Source organism: Cydia fagiglandana, chromosome 20 (assembly GCF_963556715.1).
Source record: "Cydia fagiglandana chromosome 20, ilCydFagi1.1, whole genome shotgun sequence".
Classification (NCBI taxonomy): Eukaryota; Metazoa; Arthropoda; class Insecta; order Lepidoptera; family Tortricidae; genus Cydia; species Cydia fagiglandana.
Window position 1 is genome coordinate 9,901,285 of NC_085951.1, and position 16,829 is coordinate 9,918,113.

A 16,829-nucleotide genomic window follows, 5' to 3' on the forward strand; every position below is an offset into this window, starting at 1 on the left:
ATGTTGTGGCTATACAATACGGGCACATTGTTCCAACGGAAGCGGTTCAGGTGCTGTCTATTGTTCGAGTAAGCCCATTGTTAGGTCTACTCAAACTCGGATGAACCTGAGCGGGAAAATCGTTCCAAATTCAATTTAAAAAAAATCTACTTGAAGGCTAACATACTATTGAATATAATCCTATTTATAATCCATCGCCAAAAGTGTGGTATTGTTAACAAAAAACTTCGTTGGGTAGGTACCATTTAAATTCGCAAATGGTTTTATAGTTTGTCAAAGGACTGTCTCATTTCAATCATAGACAGAGAGAAGCGTACTATCTTTGTCTTATACTAGTACTAGCACGCAAAAGAAAAGGATGAGTATAGTTTTCCCGGTTCTTCAGTACTGACATATTGGTTTGACCAACTATAAGTGTTTAGACGGCTTTGCTTCCATTATCGCAGCTGACAGATCGCTTGTTATTGTTACTCGTTTTAAAAAAGAAAGGTCAGTAGGTTGCCTTTTTCGAAGGAGACGGTGTTGCCAGCGTTATCCTGTGTACGAACCAAGGTCGCTCGGTCAACACTCGGTGTTTAAACTTGATTGCAATTAACTGGTAACCGTGAAATGGATCTGATTACTTACACGGAAAATTTGCGGCGTATCGATGAAGAAAAACCCGGGAATTGGAACGAAACAAACGGTATGGTGTCCATGCTAAATGTAAAGTTTGAAGCGCGGAGTCAATAAAACATGACTGTCCTAATGGTTTTGCTGGTTACATTGATGCTAAGGTATAATGATTTTATAGTCAAATAATGTTCATTCCTTAATTACGACCACTTAAACCTTTATGAGGCATAAGGGTGTCAGAAAATTAAACCTTATCACTTTAATATAAAGTTTAAAATCGGGTGAGTGATATTTTCTCTCTGCCTTATAAAAGGCTTAAACTTTGAAAAACTACTGAAGGAGAAGCATTAAGGCCATATATGTATGTATTCAAAGACAATGGATCACAGATGGGACCTTAATATAAATCATGGAAGTGTACAGAAGGTCGACACTCTTTTGTTTTCGTTAATCAACCTAGTTTCCATGAAACTTTCCTTTTCGGCGCCGCTATAAAAGGTGCTCCAAAAGATGCTTGGGAATTTGTGTGACATCATATAAGACGGGGATTAGGCTTGCCCGATAAGGTAATACTATCTTAAGCCGTGGTAGCGGAAAGTAACCGCTAAAATAATTAGCAACAAACAAAATTACACGTTTGATGCGCGCCAGAATTTAAAAGCATTACACCAACAGTGAGAAAAACATGTGCTGGATTTCTTTACGACGTAATGCAATCACACTATTGTAATCGAAAGACGTGTTGCTCATAGTAAAAAACCGGGCAAGTGCGAGTCGGACTCGCGCACGAAGGGTTCCGTACCATAATAAAAAAACGGAAAAAAAAGAAAAAAAAAACGGTCACCCATCCAAGTACTGACCGCGCCCGACGCTGCTTAACTTTGGTCAAAAATCACGTTTGTTGTATGGGAGCCCCATTTAAATCTTTATTTTATTCTGTTTTTAGTATTTGTTGTTATAGCGGCAACAGAAATACATCATCTGTGAAAATTTCAACTGTCTAGCTATCACGGTTCGTGAGATACAGCCTGGTGACAGACAGACTGACGGACGGACGGACAGCGAAGTCTTAGTAATAGGGTCCCGTTTTACCCTTTGGGTACGGAACCCTAAAAATACATGGAATGACATACTATTAAACTGTATGTCATAGATATTTTCAAGTGCCGATAATATACTATTTGTTCATCATTCACTTTATTTCTTAGATAGCAGACATCGGAATGATGAGCTGAAATCGCCTTCACCTTATTATTGCTGACAACTGACCTAATTTTATTATATTTTTAAACTGTGTTCAGTGAGATTCTGCTCTTTAATTTACCTTTCTTGATATAGACTTGGGTCAAGGTAGAAAGTGTAACTATATACGTAGATAATAATAATAATGCAAAAAAGTTTTTTTTGTAAACATAAGTTTTGATGCGATTGAGGAAAAAGGAGTCTGGTTATGATGCTGCTGGTACCGAAATGGTCACAGTACTAATATTTATTACTAGATTAAATGAATGAAATTATGAATATATAACCTACCTATAGGTGAATGCGTAACCGGTAGAAATAAGAATGGCACTTGAGTAAGGAAGCATTAAATGAATGAATTGTTTTAACACGAGGAATGAATTGATGGATGACGCAGTGTGAAAGACCAACTAGAATGATTCAACTTGTTTACTTTTATTGTATAATATAATTTATTAGAAGGAAATTCCGAGGTATTCTCATCTAGTTGCTATGTCGAATTTTCATATTGTTTTACATTTTAAGTACTAGTTATGGTAATTTATGCGTACAGTGATTCATAATGAATTATCATAAACATTAAAATATGATGAATGTTCTAAATAAACAATACAATGATATTAGTTTGACATCCCCGCATAGGCATGACTTGACAACTCAAATTCAAAGTCAAAATGCATAAATATATATTAAAATACATTTATGGCTTAGCCCCCCCCCCCCCCCCCCCCCCCCACATCTAGCGTCTTTCGAGCGTCGGCGTCTACAACTCTATGGCCGCTGCTCGACGCAACGTCGACACAGCTGCGCAGCGACGTCATTTTCCATAGCGCTGACCAGACGCCGACGCTCGTAAGACGCTAGATGTGGGCCCCCCCCCACATCTAGCGTCTTACGAGCGCCGGATGTGGGTCCCTTATACTCTACTATTACTCAACTATGACTCTTCTTAATGTTGTAATAAAAATAATATTCTATTTATGGCCTAGACCGATAAAAAGATATATTAAACACACGCCTACAATATTTCCCAGATGCTTTGGGCAGACATAATCCATCTAAAAATAGTATTAGGTAATTATCTGGTTATTTATGTCAACATACTTTTGGAAGATACTTAAATAAAATTTTCCCAAAGGAAAATAAAATGTCCGTGGATTAAATTAATATCTAAAAATAAACTCTAACTACGTTATTCATAAACGCATTGCTGGCCTGAATTAGCTGTGGATCGTTTGTCTTTATCTGTCATTTTGACTTATGTATTTGTAAGAAAGGGATAAAACATAATTCGACTAAATCAGTCCCGTAAAGGTTTATGAATAAGAAGGTAGGGTTTGGCTTCAATTAATTAGTTTTAAGGTTCATTGTAATTAAGTCCTAGTCCGAATAAGTACGAATACATAGTCCTTGTCATTTTATATTTAGCCAGACGCCTTTGACGGTATTAAACTCATTTTTATTCGCAAAGATATTTTATTAACAAACCTCTAGACTTTAATGAAATAACTTGACTTCATTAGATTTATTTGGGACAATAGACGGTTAGACGGTAAATGCTAACGACAGTTTAGTTTTTTCATCGTCTAATATTTTTAATGTAGGTGAACTTTTAAATTTTTTTTTAAATATTTGTTAAGAAGGCCAGTAAAATTACATTTTCCACCATTGTTTAATCTGACAGTTGACAATAGACTTCGCCAATTGCCAGCCTATTGTTATCTTCGTAATTTCCATAAAAATGGTGACACAGTAATTCCAGCCCCATCATTGCCACGACCACCGACTAATTATTAGAACAATGGCTGTCCGTGCAACAAAAAACGACTCGTATCCTGTTGAGATTGCACTAAGTCATAACATTTTACAGTTTTTCTCTTTTTGCTCAACAGATGGCGTTTATATCAGTTGTCAGACTTAAGGTGACAGTCCATTTCCAACGACAGCAGCACTACCATTCATTTTGCTATGGAAATTGACAATAACAGAGACGCGTTCAGTACTAGGAGTGCAGCTGCGGTTAGAAATGAAATGTTACCATTAGGTCCGTTTGTATAAATTTAGGTATTATATTTAAATTATATAATAATTGATGTCAGTAATGTTTATTGTACAGAGCAATCAGGAACAGATTAAGAGCGATTACAAGATAAGGATTGTGCCAATTTCATGACATATCTGAAATATCGATCAATGGCTGTCGGGAAGGAAAATTACTGAATGTCTGAATTGAAATCAGATAGCAGCTGAATCATTAAAATTTTGTTTTGAGCACATACAATTTATACAGGGTAATCATACAACTTTTTTTTTCTCAATTGAATTTATACAATTTATATTTGGCCAATCGGCAACCGCTCTCTTACTGACATATTTTCGGTAATTCAATCAGTGACATACTTAGTTGTCAGACCAAATTGGGTCATAATTGTTTATAACTTTTCTGTATAAAACAAATATACCGCCTACTAAACTAAAACTAAAACTTATTTTATTTTATTTTATTTAGTATTAGTTTTTTAGTTTTAATTTAGTTTTATTTTATTTTATTTTATAGATAAGTTAGTTTATTTTCATTTTTAATATTTGTATCTACCTTATCAATAAACATTCAAAAAACTAAAACCGCCAGAGTATGAAATCTAAAACAAAGTCGTACTTTAGTTTCCATTATTCTTTAATGCCAGAACAAAATACATGCTAATTTGACAGATAATTTATCTGCGAAGTCAAAAATAATATTATAACTATTTTCTGCTTGTGGACGGGCTAAGTGCACTAGTTTTTAGCTAAATAGGTCAATGGAAGCACTAAATGCAGTTGCATCAAGGCAAGTGCATTTACCTAGCGTGATAGAACAACCTCGCTCGTTCAACCTTACCTAACTACCAATAAAATGGTTGTAAATAAATAAATAAATAAACTGTAATAACCCTTTAAAACTACGCTAATAACTCTAACTCAGCCGCCATGCATAACAATATCAAGCAACATTGAAAAATCAGGTTAGACTTGAACATTTTTTATTTTCCCTGTAAATATATGTAGATGTTTACTTGTTTAGTTAATTTTAGTGTTATTTTCGTTTATGTATTTTTGTTTTTAATTGTACAAGGAATTCTGTGTAATTATTGAAGTAACTGGCCTTGTCAGAGATAGGAAATTCGTCCACATTTGAGTAAGAATATGGTTAACCAATTTAGTCGATAGTCTCTGGTAACGACCTTAACGGACCCGGACCTTAACCGACGCATAACGATGCATGGTGGTACCTATAGCCACCCATATTTATAATAAAGTAAAACACACATTCGTCCCAAAAATAGAAATGACGAAATGTTCTAAAATTTTGATGACAGAGGTTCACTGCCCCGCCTATATTTTGCCTATTCGATAGTGTTGGCAGTGGCACACCTGTTGCTGTGTTACCTCGCGATTTCAAACAAATGATTGAGTTCTAAATTTATAATCTGTATACAGACACTGATTAGAGTCTGCATTCCCCGTGAGTCACACACGAAACATATTACTTACGATTAATGTAGTCTGAAGAAACCAGACTGTTTCCACTGAGATTGTGTAAAATTTTATCGGTAATTTTGTAATCATGTAGATATTTTCCGTTGGGTGGATGTAGTGTCTATTATTTAAGATGTAGTTAAAGGAACTCCAAATAATTAGGATCCCGAATATCTCTTTCATTCATAATATTTGTCATCCTAATTCAAATATTTGATAGCATAATTATTTTCATATTTATTGGTGGGAAAAAAAATATAAAAGAGGCAAATATTGGGACAGTGTGCAGAAACTGTCTGTTGGCTGTTTATAACACTGTCTTAGTGCCAGTTGCACCAACTACATTTGACAGACTGATCAACGTCAGCCGGCGCGCCCCAGCGCTTTACTATGAAACTTTCCATATATAAAAATTTAGCAAACTCTTTAACGATACGAACAGTTTGGTGCAACCGACCCTTACTATAGAAGATAGTGGATTATATTATAGAATAGTGTACTCTTGCAGAACAGAAATATGAGTAATAGTTATTGGTGTTAATGTCAATAACAAACAGTTTGGCCGAGACTGAACCGAGGACCTTCCGAAAGCTAGGGCACTCACTGGCACTGAGCCACGGCTCTTGCATTGAGTGACCGAGTGAGTCACTTTGGAGATATTCTAACGCTGTTCTAAGTGGCTGTGTTAAGTGGGGTAGTCCCAATCCTACTTAAACTAAGTAGGGTTTGAAAAGAGGATTTCTTTTGAGTAAGTTTTAAATATGTTTCGACAAGTAAATGAGCTTAAGTTTTTATCCTGGAATCAAAAGGCTGTCTAGACAGTTTGAGACCGATATCAAGCGTGTTTATTTAGCGACTACATAAAGTTGAAAAGAATCCCAATAACTCAAGTATTGAGGAGCCTGTAGATATCTTTCACAGTATCTAGGGAATTAACGATCCTAAATTGAATTGTGTCACAAACATAACTCGGTAACTGCTGTCAGGCGGGAAAAATTGAGAAGATTCTTATGACTTTATTTCGTCCTTTGAACTTCAATAATAAAGATAAATTGAGCTAAATTAAGTACCTACTTAAAACACAATAACTGCTTTATTTCTTTGTGAAGATCATGCGGAATGCAACAAAAAGTGGACACGTGACATTCAGCGATTAGCGACGATCTACCTAATTACAAATAATGACTTAAATTAATCTCAGTCCACAGAAATAATCCTTTTGTATTTCCCTTCTCACGATTTCAAGTAAAAACTGGATCAGCGGTTAAAAGAAAAAACCGGGCAAGTGCGAGTCGGACTCGCGCACGAAGGGTTCCGTACCATAATGACTCCCGACGTTGCTTAACTTTGGTCAAAAATCACGTTTGTTGTATGGGAGCCCCATTTAAATCTTTCTTTTATTCTGTTTTCAGTATTTGTTGTTATAGCGGCAACAGAAATACATCATCTGTGAAAATTTCAACTGTCTAGCTATTACGGTTCGTGAGATACAGCCTGGTGACAGACGGACGGACGGACGGACGGACAGCGAAGTCTTAGTAATAGGGTCCCGTTTTACCCTTTGGGTACGGAACCCTAAAAACATTGAATTCCGTTTAGTAACTGACTTTGTAAGACATTGTCTATGAGTTTAATTGTTGCCAAGCAATTTGTTTTAAGGTTAAGATTTATGAATAAAACCTTTGTTCAGGGTTAGAATGGTTTAGCCTATAATTACGGACCCTTTAATCTTTTCTACATTGAACGATATTAAAACGCGTATGTAAGGTCACTGGCCACAGAGGTCGTATGCGCTGTCTAATATTTTTACGGCCAATTAAAATTCACGAAGACAATGCTTTTTTAACATGGTGTATTGTATATTTATTTATCAGTAGAATTCTTTAACATTGTGTGGATTTTCCACTAGATAACGAAAGGAAATCTACATATGAGGTATTCTTTTAAATTGCACACAGTATACATGTCGGCGACAAAATATGGCCTACGAGTATGGTACCGGCCGCGCCTTGACCGTGAAAACAGCTATGCAATTAAACCAAACTGTTGATTTAATTCTCATTATTCTCTTTCAATGTCTTATACTATACAATGGCACGGCCGTTAGATATTGAATTGCATTAAACTTGGGTATTTCTTGATAAGATAACGAGTTCCTATTACCCTTAGGGCCCATCACCAAGATACGATAACGATATGTTTAAGATCTAACCTGTCAAATTTGACATTTGCGCGATTCTGGAGAACTTAAACGATTTCCACAGGATATGACTTAGAGATCCAATTCACATCTAATAGATATCTTACTCTATCTAACGTAAAAGTGACATTGGGTTGCCCGAATTGCGCTGCAAAAGAGAACTAGTTGATTTTTTTTTATTTTATTTTTTTATTATGCATGGGTTTACTCATGGCCACAGACTAGCCGAGGCGTAGACGTGGCCTACGATGGAGCGAGCTCGCCCAGAAGGTGCCTGTTCACTCTTGATATCTAAACTATAACGTATCTAGAATGGATCTAGTACGTGTCGTCTCTTATGAATATCTTGAAGTTTGAATACGGCAGTTAGTAATCTACAAGGATTTTTTTTCATTTCTCATGCTCTGAAAGAACAACAATCCTGACGTTTATCTGACACGGCAATTTTAAAGTACGTTAAGTACAAATAATGTACAAATAGCCATACCTTTGACGGGGGAGGCCCCGTACAAATGGACAGACTATTTTGTATAGTAAAATGAAAGCCAAGGCGTCTCCAGTTACTAAAGGCTCTATGCTCTAGAGGTGTCAAGTATCTTAAAGCGGGCCACTCACACACCTGCCGCAGGGGCAATATTGGAATTGGACCCTTAATTGCCTCCTTAATTGTGATGTGTGTAGAGAAGCAGGGGCAATTTTTAGATTGGGCCTGCAGCAGGGCGGCAGGGGCGCAAGACCTTCCTAGCTCCCTAGATTGTATCTACCGCCCTGCTAGGTTGTTACATGTGTAGTACGATTGGGGCAATTCCAGTCAGTTCATTGGCGACTACTGAACCAAACGGACCAATCCTTTGGTGCTTTGATAACACAGGAGCCATTCTCGTCGACGTGCGTTCAGCGGGACTATCACTTACACACTGAGTGGCAGGCTAGTGTGTAGAAAACAGCCTAAAATTGCTCCGACCGCCGTGCGACCGGTATTGCCCCTGCGGCAGTTGTGTGAGTGGCCCGCTTTAAATTCATAGTGACTTCACTATCAGCTGTATTCGAACAATGAGATACGTCAAATACTAGATATTGAAACGATACGGTTTAGATATGTCAGTGTCAAACAAGTGTCAAAATTGACATTTCTTCAAACAAAAACGTCACTTTTGACACTTGTTTGACACTGACATATCTAATCCATATCTTTTCAATATCTAGTATTTGACGTACCTACCTATCTCATTATTCGAATACGGCTGTATGAATGTCTTTTCTTATATAGGTAGGTATGTAGAAAATATTGCATAGATAATATCAATTACTTTTGAGGCTATACAATATATAGAGTTATTAACTACAAAACAAGATCTTTCGTTGTGATTGGTATAATTATAAACATAAAATGATGATTACTTAAAACAGGGACAAGTTACCGTTGACCACTTTAATAGGTTTTGATAAGCAAATGAAAATTGAATAAAGATTTGCCTGCCCAATGCCCATTACCATGAGTTAACGCTTTTTTTATGAGTCATAATTCGGATAAAAGGTCACTAACTTGATGTCTGATCTTGCTGTGGGCTGTCTCGCCAAGTTTCTTGCCCACATCGTTACCAGATTATATTAAGAGGTATTTAGTTTTAAGATTCTAAGAGAGACTAGATTTTTCTTTGTCTACTCATTTTAAACTTGCTAGTTTGCTTCGTGATAAGATTTACTATAGTGATGAAACAAACTTTTGGGAACCAAATAAAAATATTTGTGTATATGTTACAACCAGCCGAAAAATTGCTTTAGAAATAAATTAATTCATAATGTACCCATGCAATTTTGCAGTTACACGACGAACCTAGCTGCCGGGAGCGATTTTATGACTCTTTTTATTGAAAAATGCATAGGTAGGTACATATCACTCTGACGGGAGATTAGTTTTCAGTACTTATCAGTCCACGATTGCATCAGTAAACTTGCATAAGTTACTATATATTCAATGGAATCATAGGTTTATGTACACCGCGCAAATCGTATAAATTATTTAGGTAATAAAACGGTAAATTTCGACAAAATTCTAGAGCGCACAACGGAATCCCAAGTACGTACAATATCCGCTCTTATGTTATTGTTCACACGTTCGATTTTGCGATGCAGTAGTATAAACATCCTATGGACAGTCAATCCTATATTAGAACAACTCTAAACATAAATTATCTAATTTCCGTTGGCATACTCATGTAAGGCATCCTGCTTGAAAATATACCTCGCGAAATAACAGTAACTTAAAAAAAGGTAACACAATAATTGCTTTTGCTGCGAACAATATTACATAAGTTAACCAGTTTTATTATATAGGTACTAGGTATTTTGTATTACCTAATTTACTTCAAAATCAAAATAATAATATAACAAATAAAGCGTTTGTCGGGTTTTATAACCCCTTACACAATATAATGCTCGAAGTACCACGATTTGATTTACCATGATTTACATTTTGTTCGTACACAATTCAATCGTTTGTTCCTTATGGCCCAGTTACATCAATAGTAAAGTTACGAAAGTATCCAGCAAACAGGGCCCGCATTATATCTATTAATGTGGATCTAATTCCAATTCAATCTGATTGTCCCTGCGTTTCACTCGCACGCACACAATTTTGCTTTAGCAGTAGCTGAAACCTACTACCGAAGTGACAAACTTTCATTAAGAAATGTCCCTAATCGTTTCATTATAGCAACGGCCATGTATTACCAGCGGCAATACGTACGCAATGTGTCAAATGTCAGAGAAATTACAATTTTAAATCTATGTTATTGCGGTGGTTGAACCAATGCACGAGGAAACCTTATTAAAATAGCTGTCCTGTTTTTCAAAACAATTGAAAAACTGCTTTATTGTAACTATGAACGGTTAATATTTAAATAACAGCGGAATTAGATGGTCAAGATACCAATTAAAATTAAACCTAATGACTAGAGTGATATAGTCGAAGTTGCCATGATTTGATGAAGTCAGGAATTCACTGTACGGCCAGTAGTAGGGACGTGTGACTTCTGTGAGACGTGACTTCGCATCCTGATTAATTCGAATCGATCTACATGCATTCGATTTCGAAATTGCGTTTGAAAACGGAGCCCTAATTTTAAATTTAGAACGTTTATTTTCGTGTTTGTACCTAATGTTTGTATTTTTAAATGTTACTGTTGTACTGACAGAGATATGAACTGTGTGTTAAGACATTATTAAATTTTACTCAATATTCGTTTTATTTCGTAATAGTAATAGATTGGAATTCCTTTACGTGACGTTTCGACAGTTATACTAATATCTGTTTTGTAAATCGTGATTCTCAGTTTATTTTTATCTAAAACGGGCGTGTTTGAAAGTGACAGTTGTTTTTGTTCTAAAGAAAGCTTTGACATCACTCATTTGTCAAAACTGACAACCGGCTATACCGGATCTACCTCTGGTTCGTCTAATAATAGTACAAAGTTATGGTTCAGTGTGCTGCTATTAAAAAATATTTTATCGTATATCCTAATCGAGGTTTTCGCTTGTGTCAACCCACGCCTGATTTGTGTGATCTATTTGGCCTGACCGTCACGAAACTCACGAATAACGAACGCCTCTATTTATAACCATGCCCATACCATACAAGTCTACGCGTTTAAATTTAGAATATTAAAAAAGGAAAGTGCGTTGAGAACGAAGCTGGATTTTGAATATCGTATCCTTTGTGAACTGAAAAGTATTGCTTATCTTATTTGAATTTCGAATGCGTCCCTTTGAAAATAGCTATTAGAAGTTTCTAGACATATCACGAAATGTGTTCATAAACATTTGACAACTCATTTAGATACAGTAAAAGGTGAAATGCTTTCAAGCACTCTGTCTCCAAGATATGGCCGATGGTTGCCCAACTAACGACTTTGTAAATAGCTTACATTAGACATTTCACGGTTTTTGGACTGCCATTTGCATTTAACATCAATAGATAAAGAATAATAGTGTTGACACATTTACAGAAAGTACTTGGAAAGTAATAAACATGGTGAAATAAAAATAGAGAAAAAAAATCTGAAGAGATAGCGCAAAATATTGCGTGCATCACAGAGCTTTTCTAATGAAATATTTCAAATTGACTATTAATTTAGTCTTTAAGATCAAATTATAAAAGCCACTTAGTTCTATTTACTTCCTATTACTTAACTATAGAAATGCACACCATTTATCTACAAGAATTTGCAAGCACGTAGTCTATGATTAGTTTTTTTTTTAATTCACCCGTCAAGTGCAACCCTCAGCGCGCCACTTGACACAGTTTCCTGCCAATATCAATTGATTGCCGAGGCCTGTGCAATGTCTTTGTCAAGGAATTTACGAGTATACAAACTTATCTCGGTTATGTTGCTTTGTTATCTTCCAACCCAATTCAGTTTGACCTTTTTACTACCGGCATCATCGTTTACTTTGACTTGAGTTTCCGAAACAATATTTGAAGTTCGTTTCCTAGACTCTAATGTTATTTGGCAAGCAAATTATTAAGAAGAACTAAGTCTTCGAAAAGTTATAACTTTACTTAGGATAAATACAATAAATTTTGATATTAAGCTAACTTTGAACTATTTTATTAACGCCTGTGCGGGCATCACTAATTTTGTTTATGGTGCTGTCAACTGTCTTTTACAAAATTAGTTCCATTTTCAAACTTCCCGTGTACGACAATTTAAAAGAACAAAAAGTATTCAAATTTCGATCCGCAATGGCTAGCCGTTAAAATGCATTTGAATAAAACAAAAGATTTTAATGTAAATTAGAATTCTATAGTGGGTTATACCCATAAAACTAGAGTTAATGGCACTTTACATAACATAACATCGGAAATCAATAAAAATATTATGTTTCTGTGAACATTGAACAGTAGTTGAGTCACATCTATCATAACATAATTTATATTATTTATATTTTACTTCTTTCCAATTTTTAGTGTATTTTCCCCATTCCTTTTTGTGTAATACTTAAATGTATGTTTATTCTATAAATTTTGTAAGTATTTTTATCCTTTATCTTTCTGGTACCTTGTTGTACATTTTGCTGCATTTGTCACACTCTTTTCACTTTCTCCTCTCATCTACTCAAAGGTTAACTGGAAGAGATCCCTCAAAGGGATAAGTTCGCCTTTGTACTTCTTACTAATTGTATGTTATTTTTAATGTCTTTTGTACAATAAAGAGTTTACTACTAATACTACTACTATATTTTAGGGAAGAATAATCTGCTATACAAAAATAATTTAAGACTTTCTTTATGAAACTCCAATTGCATCTTAATATTTTCCGTCCAATTGCTTGAAATAATAAAAAACAAGACCGAAGTGATCCCATAAGTGTTCCGTAAACAAAGTTTTGTACGGAACACTAAAAATCGGAAAATTGTTCAAACATTACTAAATAATTACTAATTTTACTGAACAATGTACAATGTCCGAGTTGTATGTATTTAGATTACCAGGACATTGTTTGTTTACACCTTCAGTTTGTATCACTATCAATAGAACGAAGTCCACATACATAGGTTTTTGTCAAATCATCCTTACACACTGCGACAGAGAGATAACGTAATTGACTTAAATTAATGACTCAAGGTACGGCTAATACTAAATATTTGACTACATTAACTATTAGACTATTAAAATAAAATTAGAAATTTCAATTATATTTTAATAGCGTTTTAAACAAATCTTTCCAGGAATTCAATATGACACATTTTTAAAAACACTATAGTGATTCCTACTCCCAGGTTTTAGTTTGAAATATAATACTCAACCACTCGACCAACAGAAGATAACATCTTTTGCAACCATTGGCGCAACTGTTAGCAAGAATTACATACACACGTGAACTCTACGTGAAGTGTGGAGCCAGATATTAGGAAATATTGATATACATTACTAGACATGTTCTATTACCGCTAACTTGTCACCGATATCACTTGGCTGAGTTCCAAACACTAGATTTACTTGTAAACGTTAGAAATTATTTAATTCATAACATTTTCTCAATCTTGAAGGTTAGAAACCTCAATGCCGCTTATTACACAATGTTTTATGATATGAAGATAGTAACCTAACAGTGTAGGTTCTAACTATTTATGTCAATTTAGAAAAAGGCGGACCTTCGGAGTTTCATTGAGTGTTCGTGATCTTGCAATAAGCATGTGGCGACATTCCTCGCTTAGCCGATCTCCGCCAAAACACGTTAATTGGCCAAGTTTTAGAAGATGTATAGCAGTATTCAGTAATGTATCCTCATGTTATGTGAATAACCGTGTTTTAAAACGTAACAATTACCCATATTACCAGCAATATTGATACCGTCTGATGTTTCAATTCAATGAACTTATATTATTACTGGGCGTCTTCATTTACATTTGGAGGCGTTAAAACATGTCAGGCTTGTCTTAAACATTTCGTCTGCACGTCCTTTACTTTATCGAGTTCACCTTTGCTTGCCTCCCCACGGTGTATGCAAAAACCGTCACCTTACAACATAAGGTTCAACGACATGTCATAATCTCGATGTCAAAGGGCATTCAGAGACTATACCAATATTTAAAGCTAGCAAACCAACCGGTTGCAAAAATGAGCTCTCGTGAGAACAGCCCACGTCTATTATGGCGTTTTCAATTGGTCGCATACGATTATTTGGGGTCAGGAATGAGTCATAGACCATGTGAGAGATACTGGGTTTCAGCTTGTATCTAAAGTAAACAGAGACAATACTCAAGTGGTCAGAGACCTTTAAATGAAAGGATAACATGACATTGTTGATAATGATAACAACAAATAGTATTTACTCGATACACGTGGATTGTAAACATTGTAAGGGAGTTTTAGCATCACGAGGGGATTTGCGCAGGTATTAAGTATTCAAATGAATCTTGGAGGCTCACCCGTCGGCCAATGAGAGCAGAGCGTGTGTTTGACACGCTGGAACTACTTGGATTACAGTGATTAGTGTCTGACACGAGATACCGACATGATCTGTGGCTGTGGACCACATACATCGAAGGACAACTCATAATGAGTCCAAAGATACGGTGGAATTCCTTCCACTCAATATTTATGTGGAAGCGGTTTTTAATTAGTCCTAATATTGATAAACAAGCCGTTTAACTACACATCTAGTTCGAATATCCGGAAATGTTAACGAGGTACGTAATTTACGCTGAACAAAACTTGAAAATCTTCACGCATTCTTCTGAGAAGCAACTCATATTACTTTATGCCTAATTGTTTGGATGCAGGAATATCTGGAGATATTTTGCATAATAATTATGTTCTAGTGGTTTTTAATCGATGATAAAGTATGTTGATATTTAAATACGTATGGCGTTCGAATCCAAATAATGATTTACGTCATCGGCGGCGAGCATAACAAATAAAAGACATGAGAGTCGGAGTCCACATCAAGGTTTGCAAAATTAATCGTGCAGCCATTGCACGGTATTAAGTTAACCGTTACCTCCATCGGTTCTTTACCTCTAGGAGCTGGTGATGGGGCGCGAGCGTGACCTTGTGACTGACGAAACTCGTCGAGCGACTGTGGGAATTTAGTCTTCATTAACTACACTCACCGGCGAAAGATTTACTTGTTCTCTTTAGCGCTCATAAATCAGGAATTGCAACCGCTAGAAAATAAAATAAACATGGGAGCTCAGGTAGACGTACGGACCGACACTAATAGTCTAATAATACTGTGGGTTTTGGCTCCCAGCCCGCGCTAGGGATGCTCCTAACAAAAAAGGGGAATTTTAAAAGTCAAAAATCTAACATAAATCATTATGCATTGGAGGTCAGTTTTGTTTGAAAATATTCTGTATGCCAAACTGAATATGCATTGAGTTTATGATGTCGATGTCTTTGTGCTTGCGTCAATGTTTTGGCGTTGCTTGGTTCGTTGTCCGTTAGCAACAACCCTAAATTTCTCGTCACGCTGCGTTTCTTTCACGTTTAAGTGGTTTGGAGGAAGCACTATTTATTGCTTTCACACGACTGTCGGACATCAAGTCGCTCATTAATTTGCTTTAGTATTGGTTTCAAGGATAAAATTTATACATACGGCTCTCTCTTTTGCATCATTATAATTCATTGTAACGTATCAAGTATGGTGGAGCATTCTCAAGTTGGTCCGTATTGGAAAGCCCATAAAACCGCTGACACTTAAAAGTAGCTACTAGGACTGCAGAAGAGTTGCAAAGTTTGTTTAAAACTTACCGATTGGACACTGTTCTGAGCCCGGGTCGTCGGCAGAACACCAGCAGCGCCAGCGAGTTGGCAGCCGCCGACACCAGGTAGAGAACCAGGAGCACAACCTCCTCAACCAGCCGGTCCTTAGCTTCCATCTCCTCTGACATTAACGTTTGTCCAGGAGACATGAAAGCAGTTTCCAGTCAACAGTCATCACTATAACAAAACACTGCACGTAACTAGACACTTTCAGTACGAAATACAATCCAGAAGCAAGTCGCTGCAGTGGTAGTCGCGTAAAGTTTTGAGAACACAACGGTCGGGGCGACCGCGTCTTTCTCTCAACGCTGTCGGTTGACAACTGTGTGAACTGCGGGCCGCTCAGCCGGTCGCGCGTGGCAAGCTATCCCCACCTCCGTCTATATCTACTATATCTACTTTTCAGACTGCTTCCACGACTGGGAGACTTGTTTTAAGTAAGTTAAGCTAGTATAAGTTGATTCTTGGTAAGATTTATCGAAGTACTGTTACTAAGGCGGAAAATTATTGCCAGGTATTAGGAGATACTTTCAATCCTTCTTCTTGTATAATGTCTCATGGTATTTAAAGTGTAAAGTAGCTAGTATTCAAATTTACTGATTGTCCAAGCGAAAAACGATTAAGTGCCTACTTACTATATAACAGGCCGAATTAAGACGTATAAAAGCTCTACACGTATGTTACCTTTATGTTGACGAAAACGGGAAAAGGTCAGTAAACTGGCCACTGAATTTCGGCCAAAGAATAAGTTATCAGGCTTCCGCTTTATTTAGGTTACCGCATGGTTAGTGGAAAAATTTGAAACGGACCATGGAACATCTAGTTCTAGCCTCAATATAGGCTGGTGTTGTACCATATAGAGCTGCCTTTTGCCTTAGAGAGGGGGAAAGTACAGTCTTTTTCATCCACAAAAGTCTAGCCGGTTGCCTAAAGTAGAGTAAAACTGCTCTTGCTGAAAACCTAAGTCTTTTACGTGTTTTGTAA

The 16,829-nt window shown here is 36.3% G+C and overlaps 1 protein-coding gene across 1 annotated transcript in view; it reads right to left on the reverse strand.

Moving 5' to 3' along the window:
- LOC134674533 (5-hydroxytryptamine receptor 1A-alpha) overlaps positions 1 to 16,181 on the reverse strand; it is a 31,063-nt gene extending 14,882 nt beyond the window's left edge. Inside the window, exon 1 of the mRNA XM_063532634.1 lies at positions 15,834 to 16,181. Within this exon, the coding sequence (XP_063388704.1) occupies positions 15,834 to 15,994 (161 nt within the window). The 5' untranslated portion in view covers positions 15,995 to 16,181. The remainder of the gene's footprint in view (positions 1 to 15,833) is intronic.
- Between the last annotated feature and the right edge of the window lie 648 nt (positions 16,182 to 16,829).